At 31.2% G+C, this 14,878-nt stretch overlaps 1 protein-coding gene across 3 annotated transcripts in view; it reads right to left on the reverse strand.

Annotated features, from left to right (window-relative positions):
- Positions 1 to 14,878, reverse strand: part of Gprk2 (G protein-coupled receptor kinase 2) — a 170,365-nt gene that overhangs the window by 21,002 nt on the left and 134,485 nt on the right. For all 3 annotated transcript variants that reach the window (XR_004757902.2, XM_035357396.2, XM_035357397.2), the window contains exon 15: positions 13,145 to 13,281. Coding sequence is in view for 2 of the 3 variants with exons in the window: in XM_035357396.2 (XP_035213287.2) it covers positions 13,145 to 13,281 (137 nt within the window). In the remaining variant the exon portion in view is untranslated. The remainder of the gene's footprint in view (positions 1 to 13,144; positions 13,282 to 14,878) is intronic.

A 14,878-nucleotide genomic window follows, 5' to 3' on the forward strand; every position in this document is an offset into this window, starting at 1 on the left:
GGGAGACATGATACTCATACTAAAAAGACACAAAGTCAAAAAAAAAATGAATAGGATGCATACAGTATAGAATGAACACAAAAAGGCTTTATTGACAGAATGGCACCTGTACAAAAAAGCCTGGATAAGAGAGAGAACAACAAACCAAAGAGCTTCCCCTAACTGCAATAGTTGTGTTGCAAAATCTGTTAATACTCAACACCAGATTATCTAACAGTTCTTGGGCAAAAGTTCCCGTTTTTCAAGGAGCATGCCACCAGGCATCTCCCTGAAGTCTTCCACACATGTTCAATGGGATTTACATAAAAGAAGCACTTTGGCTAATCAATTCTGTTGATATCTTTACTTCTCAGGAGCTCTCCAACAGCCAATATGGCCTGTGTGGCCATGAATTATCATCTATAAAAACAAATGGCACCCCAGAAAAAATGCATGTAAGGGACGATGAAAATGTGAAGCACTCTCTATCTGTTCATCATAATGTTTTCCCATACAAGAATCCTTTACAAGAATGCTAAGACCACACCAATGGTCTCTCCCCAATGTTAACAGGATGAATATGTCTCTCTATATCTCTCCATATCAACTGGTGCTGAGAATCATTTGTCAGACTGAAGCGACTCTCATCAGTTGAGGACATTATTCCACTGATGAGGTGCCGAATCTTTGTTTTCTTCCCACCACAGTAAATGGTGTTGCCAATGGGCTGCTGTCAGTGATATGCAGCATTCAGCATAGAGGGTGAACAGGCCACCTTTATGAAGTCATCTGGCCAAGGTAAAACCAGGACACCTGCAATCCAATTGCAACATACAGCTGCTAAACTATGCTGCACACTGTCTGGTTTTGATCCCTTTTAGTCTGCAAGGTGGTAGATCAGTCGTCAGTCACCGCAGTTTTCCTTCTCTGACATATCATCTTGGAAGGTTTTCCAAGCTTCTGAAAATACACTTTTATCAATTTCAAACTATTGGGTGATAGATGTCCAGATATAACTATACCCCTACTCAAGCTTCCCAATCATTCTACCTTGTGTAAAGCATCCTGATGTTTTCTTTTCAGCCATTTTGCACATACAGTCTCACTTTCACTTGCAGAAGAATCCCTGGAAATGCACCTTACTGTCTTTAAATTGCCTTGCATGGCACGTGCTGACTACTCACATCTTGTATGCACTGATGTATCCTCTGAAGTCATACTGCTGATATTTATGATATTATTTATGCATCACCATACTACTGTGTTGGCTTTTCATTGCATTGATCGCAAAAAGCCCTTTCCAACAATTTCATGGTTTATATTGAAAAATGAATTCAAACATTACTGTATTAAAAATTATAATTCAATGGCATTTCTACATAATTAAAATTTAATAGGAAATAGAAAAAGGAGGAATACAATTTTTTTTCCTTTGTAAAGCTAATATTACACATCTGAAAATCACCTACAGAAGTTCAAGCCTACAAAATTATAACAATTACTAATTATCTGTCTTATGAGTAAAAATTAAATCACTTTACCATATATAAATATCAGAAGATTAGGCAAATTATCTACATATCTTACTGAAAGAGGGGAATCCTTAACCTTTAAAAAAGAATTACAGTAAATACAGATATCAAGCTGTATTCAGAACAGTCCTTTACAAGTTAAATTTACATGGACACCATCAAGTTTAATAACATCTTAAAAAATTCTGAATAAAATTTTTGCAGTTAACGTTTAAAAGAAAAATGATACTTATGTATTATTTTGTCAAATTGTGAAAATGTCACGCAGTATGATTTAGCACCAATTATGGACAAGTGTGACAACACACTCATGACATCTGTGATATTGTTTCATGTAACCCGACTGATACTTGGTAATCCACCTTTGTCTTAATGAATAAGGATATAAATTAATTGCTATTGCTGTATTTCTCATGCCAAAAAAAAAAAAAATTAAATGTTGGGCCTCCTTTCTATGGAATAGTAATCAGTGCATTTTTTTTTTTTTCGAGTTATGAGTCCTACCATCAAATAAAGGTATGTATTAATGAATGTGATATGGCCAGTTGAATATGGTAAAAAAAATCAGCAACACAAAGAGGAAGTTTGCATTTTTAACATTCTAAAAAAAAAATTATAAAATTGGAGAGCCTAGCAAAATAGTAGAAATCAATGAAAGCCTTTATGCAAAGAAAGACAAATGCTTATTGTTTATCAAATAAAGAGGAATCAGTTCCTTCCGACTTCTGTAGAAACCACTGCTGCAATTTTGGTAGAATTTTTGCCAACTTTTACAGTTGATAGGATAATACGCAAGTGCCAGAGAACAATGAAAAAGATTCTTTAAATTAAACAACTGTAAATCCTATCACTTATGCAAAAAGTTAAAGAGTCATATAAAATTAATAAAACATGTTTATTACACAATTCTTGGCATACATAATATTAAGTTCGTATATAAAGGAGATTATTTTGCCAGGAAGTTAAATTCTGATATCAAAAACTTCACTTAATTAATTATTGCATGCAGTGCTTTTTATTTTTAATACAGAATTAAAATCCTAGTTCATTTAAATATGCTTCATAGCAAAGGGTAATAAAGCACATTACTACTATACACTAGCTTTATACGCATATCAGATTATTCATGTTACTTAAATTTCTGCAATTTATTTAATACAATTATTTTTCTTCTTTCATTATCTGATCATATACTGATCAAAATTTTATTTTTTTAAAACTAATAATTCAACAGTCTGCCCCCCTCTTAACATTTACAGCACTGGGAATCCAACAGCTACCATAACCATCAATTAAAGAATATTTCAGAAACCTAAAATACTAAACGTAGAATATATATTAATACTAAATTGTGATATATTTCACAACGCAACACATATATTCATACAAATTACATATGAAAACCTTTGAACTTAAGATGAATTTATTTCTAATAAACGACATTTTTTATTACTGCTAAATAACATTTGAATAGTTAATAATACAGTTTTACTGAAATAAAAATAATGCCAATATCTGGAAAGAGAGAAATCAAGGAATGCTGCCAAGTAACTTTGAAAATCCGATGAAGGTTTAGTTGACCTAAAGTTGATCACTAACTTTAAAATTGGAAATTGCCAGAGAAACACTTTCTTTACTGATCAAATTTAATGTATTTTATAAAAAGTGTGTGTGTGTGTCTACTAAGTACATAATTCTTGATAATCAGGAAAAACTTCTAAACCACTTACTACATGGAAAAGCATAAACAATTCTTGTAATTTATATACACTGAAACAACTTTTTAAAGCACACTGATTTCAGTGCCATCTGCTGATAGCTTCAAATAACAATCTGAACTATCCTCTTATTGATCAAAATTTCACATAGTTAAATATTTTTCTTTTTTCACTCTGTGTCAAGATTAAATATGGAACATAATTTAACCCTACAACATCAATCCTTCACATAATTTAAAATTCGTCTATGCACCCAATTGTATGGATTTTGTCCCTCTTGCTTCACACTAGCATATGACCATTATTAGCTTTGATCACAAGAAAGCTACTTAGAGTGATGACAATTTTTATTAACTTACTGTTTATGAGCTTTTTATAAGTTTGTGTCACCAATATTATGAAGGTTTTGTGACATTTTTACCTTTCCATTTAGTTGTTCTAAATGTGCACACAAATTTATTTTAAAATTTCATATAAACAGATTATTGCATTATCAAGATTTTACAAGAATTCATCATGGACAGAATTATGGTTAAGAGACTACTGTATTTTCCATAGTCCCAAACAGACTCAAACCTTTGTGTAAGTTCAATTACTATCTTGTTTTCCCACTTCTTGACAGATGTAATATTGCATGCCCCTTTTTCTACACTTTAGATAACATTCTTGGTGTGGAGATAACTGCACAACTGATAAATTCAGGCTCAATTCCCAATGAATGCTTAACTAGCCAAGTATCCATCCATTGAAAATTAAATAACTATGAGCATTAACTCAAAAGACTTTGTTGAATTGTCTCCACTCCCTTCCAGTCTTTTATAATGCCAAATAAGATGTAAGTCATAACACAGCATTTCACTTAGCAGTTAAGATTTGTTTCCTGCTACATGAATAGATACAATGACAAAGAAGATACCACCAAAGTAGTTTCTTCTAATACAGAAACACAAATATGGCAAAATTCCAATAATCTTTAAATGTCTTTGGTTTGTACTCATTGTAAACAAACAAAACTTGAATTCCTAGAAAATTCAATATGGTGACAAAATTATCTGGAATTTTTTACATTTACTGCAAAATAAAATTTTAACAGTAACATTAGTTATTTATCATATATTTTGGCTCAAGAAACAAATTAACTTTATTGTTGAAATCATTTAGCATTTACTGCATGCAGGTCAGTGCTATTTCTTTCGTTTTTCAAACAAACACAAAAAGTGAATCACCTCAAATTTTTCATTTTAGATAAATCTTTCTTTCTAGGTGTATACTGCACTGTCTTTTAAAATGTAATTTGAGTTTATGTGGTTAACATGTATACAGAATTTCTTTTTTGAGAAATTTTCAGACATGGACTTTCAAACTTAAATGTATTGTTAAGCTTCATTGTTACCAATTTGCTCACATTCAGTAAGTTTGTTCTTGTGGGCACAGATTTTTAAAAATGGCAATTTTAGATACTTTTGAGCTATGAAAAATGAAAAACATGGTGAAGATTACAGTCATTTACTTTCAGGAAACCAGAACTTTATTTTTAGCTTTTCCTCTTAACAGCAGTGGTAGTAATCCACAGGGATATGTGACATATATAACGATAGTATTACAGAAGGGATTCATTTTAATACGCTGTCATTCAAGAGCCAAAACATTATTTTGAAAGTAATTTCACTGTTAGCTATACAGAGTTGTTTTCATGTATGTTTTGTGAAATAGTTTTTAATCTTTTTCAGTTTTCCCACAATTTATTTTCACCTCCTGACTACATTTTTCTTTTATGTTCATATTTCTTTTGGAAATGAACAATGTATGTCAGATATGCACACTGGCAATGGGAACAGATATTAAAAATTATATTTAAAAATATGATTTTTCACACCTTGTTTTAGAGCTTTTTTATTATTCTAGCTTTCCTAGGAGTTATTATGTTTCCTAGGAGAGGATCATCCTTCCAATATTTTACTAAGGAATTTTAGAATAAAATTATTAGTGAATATAGAAACTTACAATTAAAATCTATTCAAAATCTTAATACATTGAGTATGTTTTGGCAGTTTAGATGAAAAAAATCAAAACTTGCTATAAAACTGAAAATGTAAAAATTCAAACGTAAAAAGACCTGATCTGTAACCCAAAAAATTCTGTAGTCTATCCCACACTTAACCACTTGGAATGTGGATTACTGGAACTCTACTACATATAATAGAAAACAGTATTTCGTATTAGCAACAATTTTTAATGCACTAAATTTTTATCTGTCAAACATTTGAACAAGTATGCTGCATTATAAGAAAAAGAATCATGATTTTAAAGAATTTTATTCACAAATCAGTTTATTTTTTACATTTTTTTAAAAGAAATTATGAGAATTTTCTCACCCACAAGACTTTTAAATGATAAAAATCCATAGAAATAAAATATATTTTTTAAAAAATGAAATAACTTTAAATAGTAACTAATTGACATCTGAAAGTTTGGTTGTTAAGTCTTAAAAATGCACACAGTAAAAATACTTACATGCGAAAAAAATTTTAGTTTGTACCTTTTAACAGAAAAATACTACTTTAACCAGTTTTCATACAATTCGAACAAAGGCAGATTTTACTTTCATTAAGAAAGAAATTTCATAATTTTGTTTGTAGTAATTGCCATGCAGGTCTGCTTTTGCTAATAAAGTTTTCCTAACATGTATGTCCTTGTTTTTGAAACACTGAAAATCCTATTGCACTTTTGCATTATGGGGAATCGTCAGGAATACCAACAAAATTCTAGACAATTCACTTTAAATTTTCATCTGCACTTTCAGTTTTCCAATTAAACTCCACTAGGCATCAATCCTTGATGGTTCTGTAACTTTATCCAAGTTTTTTCCCCATTGTAAACTTCAAAATTATAACTTAAATTTATCAGCAAAAACATTTGCAACTTTAGCATATAAAATCCCTTCACTGTTGATTGGAAAATTTATACAGTATGTAATCACATACTTGGCAGACGTAGCTTCTAATGTGGAAATAAAGCTTCTTTTTGTCTTCCTTTGAAAGTTCTTCCACTACTTTGCTAGTTACAGCCCCTATAACAAAATCTTCATCTTTCTTCTAATTTTCTATTTTACCATAATCACATGATATATAGAACTACAAGACGAAAAAAAGGTTGGTTTTACAACCTTTGATAAAATGTTTTTAAACAGATGACTAATCATTGATAGCAAAACATGAATTAATAGAACTCTGCATTGTAGAACTGTGTTAAGAACATTGAATAATGGCAAAATGGAATGCACAAAAAAAGCAATATGATCTGTTGATATCTGAAGAGAAATAAAAAATATTCGTACTTCACAAAATAAACTTGCCAATAATCAGAAATATTTCTCTTGTTAAGCAATTCTCATACCTATTTTTAATAATGGAATGGTAACTACATCTCCATTTACTTTCAGCATTTTGTAACTTTTAAGAAAGTAATTTTGTAACTTTCATCTCAACTCTAGAAGCATTTAGTTTTTTCCTTGAAAAAAAAATAAAAGTGTGTTCCATTGGTTGAGGTTCAAGATAAACATTTCTCTAAAGATAACCACTGTGTACATACATGTTTCAAAATTTGTCTTGTTTCAATACATGCAGCTGTTGGAATTACTTAAATTTTCCCTTTCTTTTAGAATTCGTCCGCAGACATCAACAATTTGTTCATCCACACTTATTGGTAAAGAAACAAGACCTTTTTAACTGTAAATTTAAGACATGACAGGTACACCTCATAATTAGCAAACATGAATTTTTCTTTTGAGATGAATGCAACACCAGTCTTCAAGCTCACCATTAGTGGTGCATTGTTGGCACCAAGCACTAAGTAATTATCCACAGGAATTTCTTTCAAAGTTTTAATAATTACCTGTACTATATTAAAGTCTGTCAAATCAACTTCTGAAGTAGAGACAGAAATTAAACTACATTCATTTTTTTTTTTTTTTGGATTAAAAAAAGAAACAATTTAAGGATTAAAAAAAGAAACAATTGGATTCAGCTTTACATCAGTATTATTGTTTCTGTATGCAGATGCGGAATGGAGCTCTTTTTAACCCGTTTCTGATGGGCGTGTCATATGCGCAATAGCAGCAAACATTATCTCATGGATGGGTGTGTCATATATTAATCATTATTTCAATTCAAGTTGTGGCTGTGTATACCACATATGACTTTGTAGATAAAACATTTAATTAGTATTTTTTGTTGACACTAGATGTAGCAGTACGACTGTTATAGTGAAATTTACTGACCTTCATTCCTATGCAATTTTTTTAATTTTTGGTATTTTGTTGCAGAATACGAGCAACATTCATGGGTGATGAGCGATGTAATGGCTCTTTAACTGTGTCAGTTGATATAATGCATATGTTCTTGATGCTTTTTTTTTTGGCCTATATTGCAGGATAGATGTTCTGTCTTTTTAGAGATTTTATTTACTGCTTTCCCCCCCCCTTAGTGTTAAGAGAAATATTTTTTTATCATTTAGCGAAATATGTTTACACCTAAATGGCAAAACAAAAACTGTATTTAACTGAAAAGTACACACATATGATAAGTCTTTTCCTTATACTGACGAGAGTGATATTTTTGCAGAATTTAAAGTGATAAATAGCTGTACAGATTTTGATATGGACATATTTATTCGAAGTACGGGGAGAAGAAAAATTACACATGCTAGTTTTTTATGAAAGAGATTTTGAATAATAATTATTTTTATTGATGTGCAGTGTTAAAGAAAACCTGCGATTTTTCTGCCATATACAATTATTTGAGGTATGTCACAAATTTTATTACTTTCTTTAGCTAAAACGTCTCGATCTATAAGTAAGAAAAGAAGTACAAAAGAAATAAATAAGTCTTTTCCTTATACTGATGAGAGCGATATTTTTGCAGAATTTAAAGTGATAAATAGCTGTACAGATTCTGATATGGACATATTTATTCGAGGTACAGGGAGAGGAAAAATTACACATGCTAGTTTTTTATGAAAGAGATTTTGAATAATAATTATTTTTATTGATGTGCACAGTGTTAAAGAAAATCTGTGATATTTCTGCCATATACAATTATTTGAGATATGTCACAAATTTTATTACTTTCTTTAGCTAAAACATCTTGATCTATAAGTAAGAAAAGAAGTACAGAAGAAACTAATAAATGTACTTTGAATGATGTCATATATTTCAGAATTAGAAATTATTATTTGCATGTGCTATAACTAATATTAGAGATGAGGTTAAAATGTTTTATTATAAACTAGAAATTAAAAAAGAAGGTAAAAATATGGAACATGTACAGCTACTGATGATAAATTTAGGAAAGCAAGTCCTTTAGCTGAAGTGAAGGCATCTAAAGTTTCATTACAGAACAGGAGACTAGGACATCTTGCTTATTAAAATGCAGAGAAACTTGTTTTATTAGTTAATGATATGAACAGTTCTGATGATTGTCTAAAGGATGATTCATATGTGAAACACATTTGTAAGCCAGACTAACAAGCCTGCCATTTAATTCTGAAAAAGCACTTGCTCAGAGATCTTAAGAAACAATTCATATATACGTTTGTGTAGCAGATGTTGCAATAAGAAATATTCTATAACTTTCCTTGATGATGGATTAGTGGATTATTCAGTTATGGCAAAGCACACCAGGGCTATCTGCCTAAAGGAAGGGATACCTTCGTGAGGGACTTTCTAAGGGAAACTGGCTCGTATACACGTTACACATGGGGAAAACCACAAAAACGCCCATGCAGCCAGCCCGTTCGCAGGATTTGAACCTCGGACCGAACTACCAGTATTCAGTGACTTTACCGCTCGGCCGCTGATGGACCTCTTTCCTTGATGAATATACATATTTTAGCAGCATATTTGATAGAAATAAAAAATTATGTAAAAGAAGTAGACATTAAAGGGAATATAGAAGTATCACAATTAAGGTGTGATAATGGAAGATAATTCATTTGCGAAAGCATAAAAAGCTCACAATTAAATGGAACAACAGAAAAAAATAACAAAATATTACTAGTAAAATCAAAAGCCTTCCTGAAAAGCTCCAAATTAGAGAAAGAAATGTGGGGAGAAGATTCTGAACTCTAGTTTGCATGTTAAACTGTAGACCAGCAAAAGCAGTTAAGTATAACATTAGCAAAAAAATGAAATAAATAAAGACATAATTTATCAAGACTGAAAAATTTTGGAAGTGTTGTGTATACTCAAGCAATTCAACCAATTAAAAGACTTGACTAACAAAGTAAAAAGTATATTTTCATTGGCTAGGGAATAAAAGGCTATATATTATGAGATAGAAATGGGAAAAGAAAAAAACTTATTTAAATGTTCTGCTTATTGAACTTATATTCAATAAATGGAGAAAGATATGAATTAAAAGAACATTACATATACAAAACTAATTTTATGGGACACAAATTAAAATGAAATTTCAGAAAATAAACAAGATAAAAAAGAATTCCCACTATGAAAGATGACGACAATATTATAGTGAAAATAAAGATGTAATTAGTAAAAAATCACAAAATCTATTAAATGCAAGATTTCATGTTTTTTTCCCCCCACTGAAAGCATACCACTTGAAGCTTTTTATTTGGGGGGGGGGACCATATTCCCTTGGTGCCAGGCATCACCAGTTTGGTTTGCTTCTCTGATGCAATAACATTTTTATACTGAATCTAGTTTTTTTTTCAAATGAAATGGATGTTCACAATTTCACAACACAATTTCCAATGCTAGCTTTGTTAAAGTTCAACAGAATCTTAATTCTTTCCTTTTTGGATTCTGCTAGACAAAGGGAAACAATATATAAACATTTCACAAGCATGGGTCTTTGAGCTTCCTTTACTGCTTATACGGCAAGATGAGAAAAAAATGCTGCCCCTCGCAAACACCTAAGGGTTGAGAATGAAAATAATGTTCACTAGCCAGCAAGCACTTAAAGACAGAAAATACAATAATATGTAAAATTGTTTCAATAGTGCTGTGGATAATGCTATTTTCCATCGAAAAAAGTCTCAAGTAATCAGAATAAAAAGCTGATTTTTTTGGTACTCTTGCTTTTACTTAAACATCAATCCCTATTCTTCCACATATGGAAAAAAAAATTTTTTAAATTTCTGTGTCATGTCCAGATAAAAAATCATTCCGGTTAGAAGACATCTGAATTATGGCCTGTGTGTTGTATTATTTTTTATCAATTATTTAGTTACTTAAGTTCTTGTAACTTAATCTAGTAATATTACTTTAGTTCTTGGAACTTCTGATAATAATGTAGCTGAAATGTTTAGCAAATCACTGGGTAAATAAAATTCATTAAATGTAAGAATTATTTGGCATATTTAAAGTTTTATTAAATTAAGTAGCTAATAACATTTTGCTCACTAAGAATGTTAAGTTATTTGAATATGACAAAGCATATGAGTGCTACCTGCCAAAGGGAAGGGATCTTTAATAGAGGGCTTTTTACAGGAAACAAACATGTTTTCATGCTAGACATGGGGAAAATCATGAAAACCAATTCTGCAGCCAACATGTTTGCCTGGGATAAAACCCAGGATTGAACTCCCAGTATTCAGTGGTCTTAACCATTTAGGCACTGGTGAGAGTTGACTAAGAAGGAATTAAGTATACAAGTACTATAATGTACACTAGATTTAGATTCTTAAATTTTGAAGAAGATAAAAATTAGGAGAAGGTGTTGTGAGATAATTTTTGTTTAAATAATTATTATTAAGCAAATAGCTATATATATGTAAATGTTCTTCTTTCCCTGAACAATTCATTCTGCAACTTTTATGAAACTGGTCAGTAGATACAAAGTTAAAATTCTTCATACTGTGACTAAATGCCGCCTAGATGGTATAATGGTTAGGAGAGCCTACTGCAGTACCAACTGGCCCAGGTTCGAATCCCTAAGACAGCACAGTTGTAACTGTCCATCCCTTCATAGGAGGCAATGGTGGCCGCCTATTTGGTGCCTCCGCAATAAAATCACCACCACTTCTGGCATTAGGATTGACTAATGCTGAATAGGCAAGTGCCTGCCATTGGATAAAAACTATGTGTAAATAATAGAACAAAAGAAGATTTGATAACAAAAAACTGCATATTTAGAAAACAACAATACTTTTAAATTCTTCAACTTTAGAATTTCAACAAACAGATATTTGAAAGATGATATAATAACATGAAGCCAGAGAGGAAATACTGTTCACCTGAAAATTTTCATGGGCAAACATTCTTCTCAACAGAGGGAGGGAGAAGGAGAAATATGTATATTCAGAACATTAACTTACAATAAAATAATTAGCATTTCATGAGCTTTTTACAGATAAAAAAGTTTTAAAACACGAGGAAGTATTTTATGCTCTACGAAAATATGACAATCAACTATTCATGTGGTAAAATCAATAATAACATACCGTTCTGGGGCATAACTTTAACACCATAAACAGTAAAATGAACTGCATGTACGAATTTTTAAAATAACCATTAAAAGTACCTCACCAAAGTATACATTTATATTTCAATTCTTCAGCCCATGAATAGATTTTATACTACTTGACTTATGTGAAAAGCGTTGGTTTATTAGTGGAAGAGGCTGCACATGGAAATGCATCAGTTTCTGTGTTTATTATGATAAGGAAATTAAATATTTCAAGCAAGCCACCAATAGTAGGTCTTAAGATGCTAGTAAATGCTCATTCATATAGAAAAAGAAAGATATCTAACAAAATAAAAGCACAGACATATATGCAATTTACATTCCATATAATTATTTTTACGTTTTATGTGGCAGAAACATAATACGAGATGCATATAAAGCAAATAAAGCTCAAGATGGATGAATCTAGATGAAGTCAGAGTGAAGTCTTAGTATGAAAGGAGTATATTTATATATAAAGGTCCCCCCTCAATGTAACTTCCAACATTACCTTGTAGGGTTTATATTTATTTTAACTAACATTTATTTTAAGTTAAACTATCTTTCCTGTCAAGCCTTACTTTCCCCTGGAACTGCCAATGCCAGGGTATGTAAATTTTAGTAGAACGCGCAAGGATTCAAATTATCAGCGGAAGTATTCAGAGTTAAATAGAAAGGAAACGAGTTCGAAGGTGTGCTTTCTTGCTTCACGAGTGTGGAGGTGGCTAGTTAGAAATTGAAGAACCACGCGTTTCGGCCTGTGTGCTTGCCTCGGCAAATTGTTAATCTTTCAACGTAATCTTCAGAGTTTGCTGAATTATCAGTGGTACTTTAGAACGCGGTGAGGTTAGTTACGTTTAGAGAGCCTCGTAGTTAGTCTCTTGTTATTATCTCTTTTTAGTTTCTTATTTTTATTTTACCGCCGGGTCGGCATAGTTTGTGAGCGTCAAGAGCACGCATTTGTAATTTCTAAAGTTGAATAAAAAGGGACTTAAACTCTTCTCAAGACTCTGTCTAATTTCCAGTTTCAACAGTCACCACTTTGGTGCGTGCAGGTTGGAGGCGCGCAACTTTACAACCTAACCAAATAATGATGATTATGTAAAACTAATAGGAAAATAAAACATCTCAAAAGAACTGAAACATGCAGCATCATAAAATGAATAAAAAATTAAACCTGAATAGTTCCAAATTAAAATTTTGAAAGAAATTTCTCTCATCATGTCTTTATTTCTTTAGTGAATTGATTTTTAAAAAATATTCCTTCGATTCTAAGATGCTCACCTTAAAAACCAGCACAGGAAGCATAATTTAAAACAAAAAAGCAACTGAAGTACTAAAATATAACTAGACTATGCTTTTCAGAGATTGACTTCAATTAATGCAGACAGTTGCATTTTGTATAATTTTTTTAATATTCTGGATGACTAGACAAAATCTCATTACTTACCAGTTTTTAGCCTTCTTACGGAATGGAAAGCACCCAGAAGGTTCAACTGGTGGAGGCTGATCTAGCATTAAATCTGGACTTGGAGTTCCATCAGGTCCGAAAACATTTAGCTCTTGAAAGCACTCTGTTTCTATCATCTAAAATATTAAATTATAAAACACAATTAAAATACAGCCAGTCCGTACATTTACAGCCAATCTGATGAGGAAATCTAATTTTAAACAAGTGTATGTTACAGCATTCATGATATTATTTAAATATAAAATGCACATTGTTTTACAGATAGTTATTAATCATTCTTAAATGTGCATAAACTGTAGTTCACTAAGATTTCATTCTGATAACCTTAATGCTTCAATCAATGCAACCGCATTTTGAACAAATCAAAACACCCAGAAAATTTACCATCCTGTCTCTTAAAGTTTTATCCCAACTATTACCATTACAAATTACATTTATAAAGAAATGCAGTAGATTTTAAAGTATACATAGATTTGCCCTTTGATTGCATTTGGTTTTAATTGTTTCAATTGCAGCATATTTGCATTTCTGTTGGTAAATTATGAAAATGAATACTATTGAATAAAATCTGTCGTAAAATCAATCTGATTCTTTACGCTTTAGCATAGAATTACATGAAAATTCTCATACAGGTGCATGATGACACATGTCATCCATACTGGTTAGGTTAGATTATTTGAATTTGCCAATGCATGAGAGTTATTAAAAGGAATGTCTTTGTGGTAGACTTTGTAAGGAAAACTGGCTGGTGTTGACGTTAGTACATGGGGACAATCAGGAAAATTAGCCATGCAGACAACCTGTTTGGTGAGTTTGAATCCGGGTTGAACTGAGAGCATTTAGCACTGTTAATCACCTGGTAACTAGGGATGGTATCAGCCATATTATTTACATTCTTTAAAATCTTAGGAAAGTATTATTTACCCAACAGATAAACTTCTCACATTATTTTACATTGAACAGAGAAAAGGGTACAGATTTCTTTAATATGCAGTTATTTAAATTGATTAACCCTAGTTAAATGGCTTTATTTTATAGTAGTAAATAATTAAATTACCGATTTCTCCTTTATTTATACAATTTGAAAATGCACCAAATTTTTGCCATTCTTCTCACATCATATTTTATCTTCAGCAATTCAAAGGTATACAAGAGGTTCTTAGGCAGGGGAAAATCAGTCAGCCTTTTATTTATCTATTTATTTATAGTCAATGAATATAAAACACAACTTTTAATCAAGTTTTGTTATCTATCAACATTTTCTCACTTTGTTGTAAAAATTATAAAACAAGTTAAAAATAATCTAAATTTAAATGACTTTATACATGTGTTTTTTGAGTTTTGAAAAATGGGGGAAATGATCTCTTAGCAATGGTGAAAGGGGGGCATGGAGCTAAAAAGGTTGAGAACCACTGCTCTATACCAATAATACAGTTACTGAGATCATGAAAGCTTAAAGGCAAAGCTTACATGAACCTAACTGGCCAGTTGTAAAACATTAAATTATCATGTCCATGATGACAAACTCAGCAGAACGGAGAGTTCTTAGTTAAATAAACATGCGTTCTAGATTAACATTTAGCTGAAGCTCCAAAGCTCGGAGATAGTTTTTTCATTAATGTATATCAACTTAAGTTGGTAGGTAAGGCTTACATGAAATTCAGTAAACTATTTTAAATCACCATTTTTTTTTTATTTAGAGAATTTTTTTAT

Source organism: Stegodyphus dumicola, chromosome X1 (assembly GCF_044657685.1).
Source record: "Stegodyphus dumicola isolate Sdum_Otavi_A_Nest chromosome X1, ASM4465768v1".
NCBI classification, from domain to species: Eukaryota; Metazoa; Arthropoda; class Arachnida; order Araneae; family Eresidae; genus Stegodyphus; species Stegodyphus dumicola.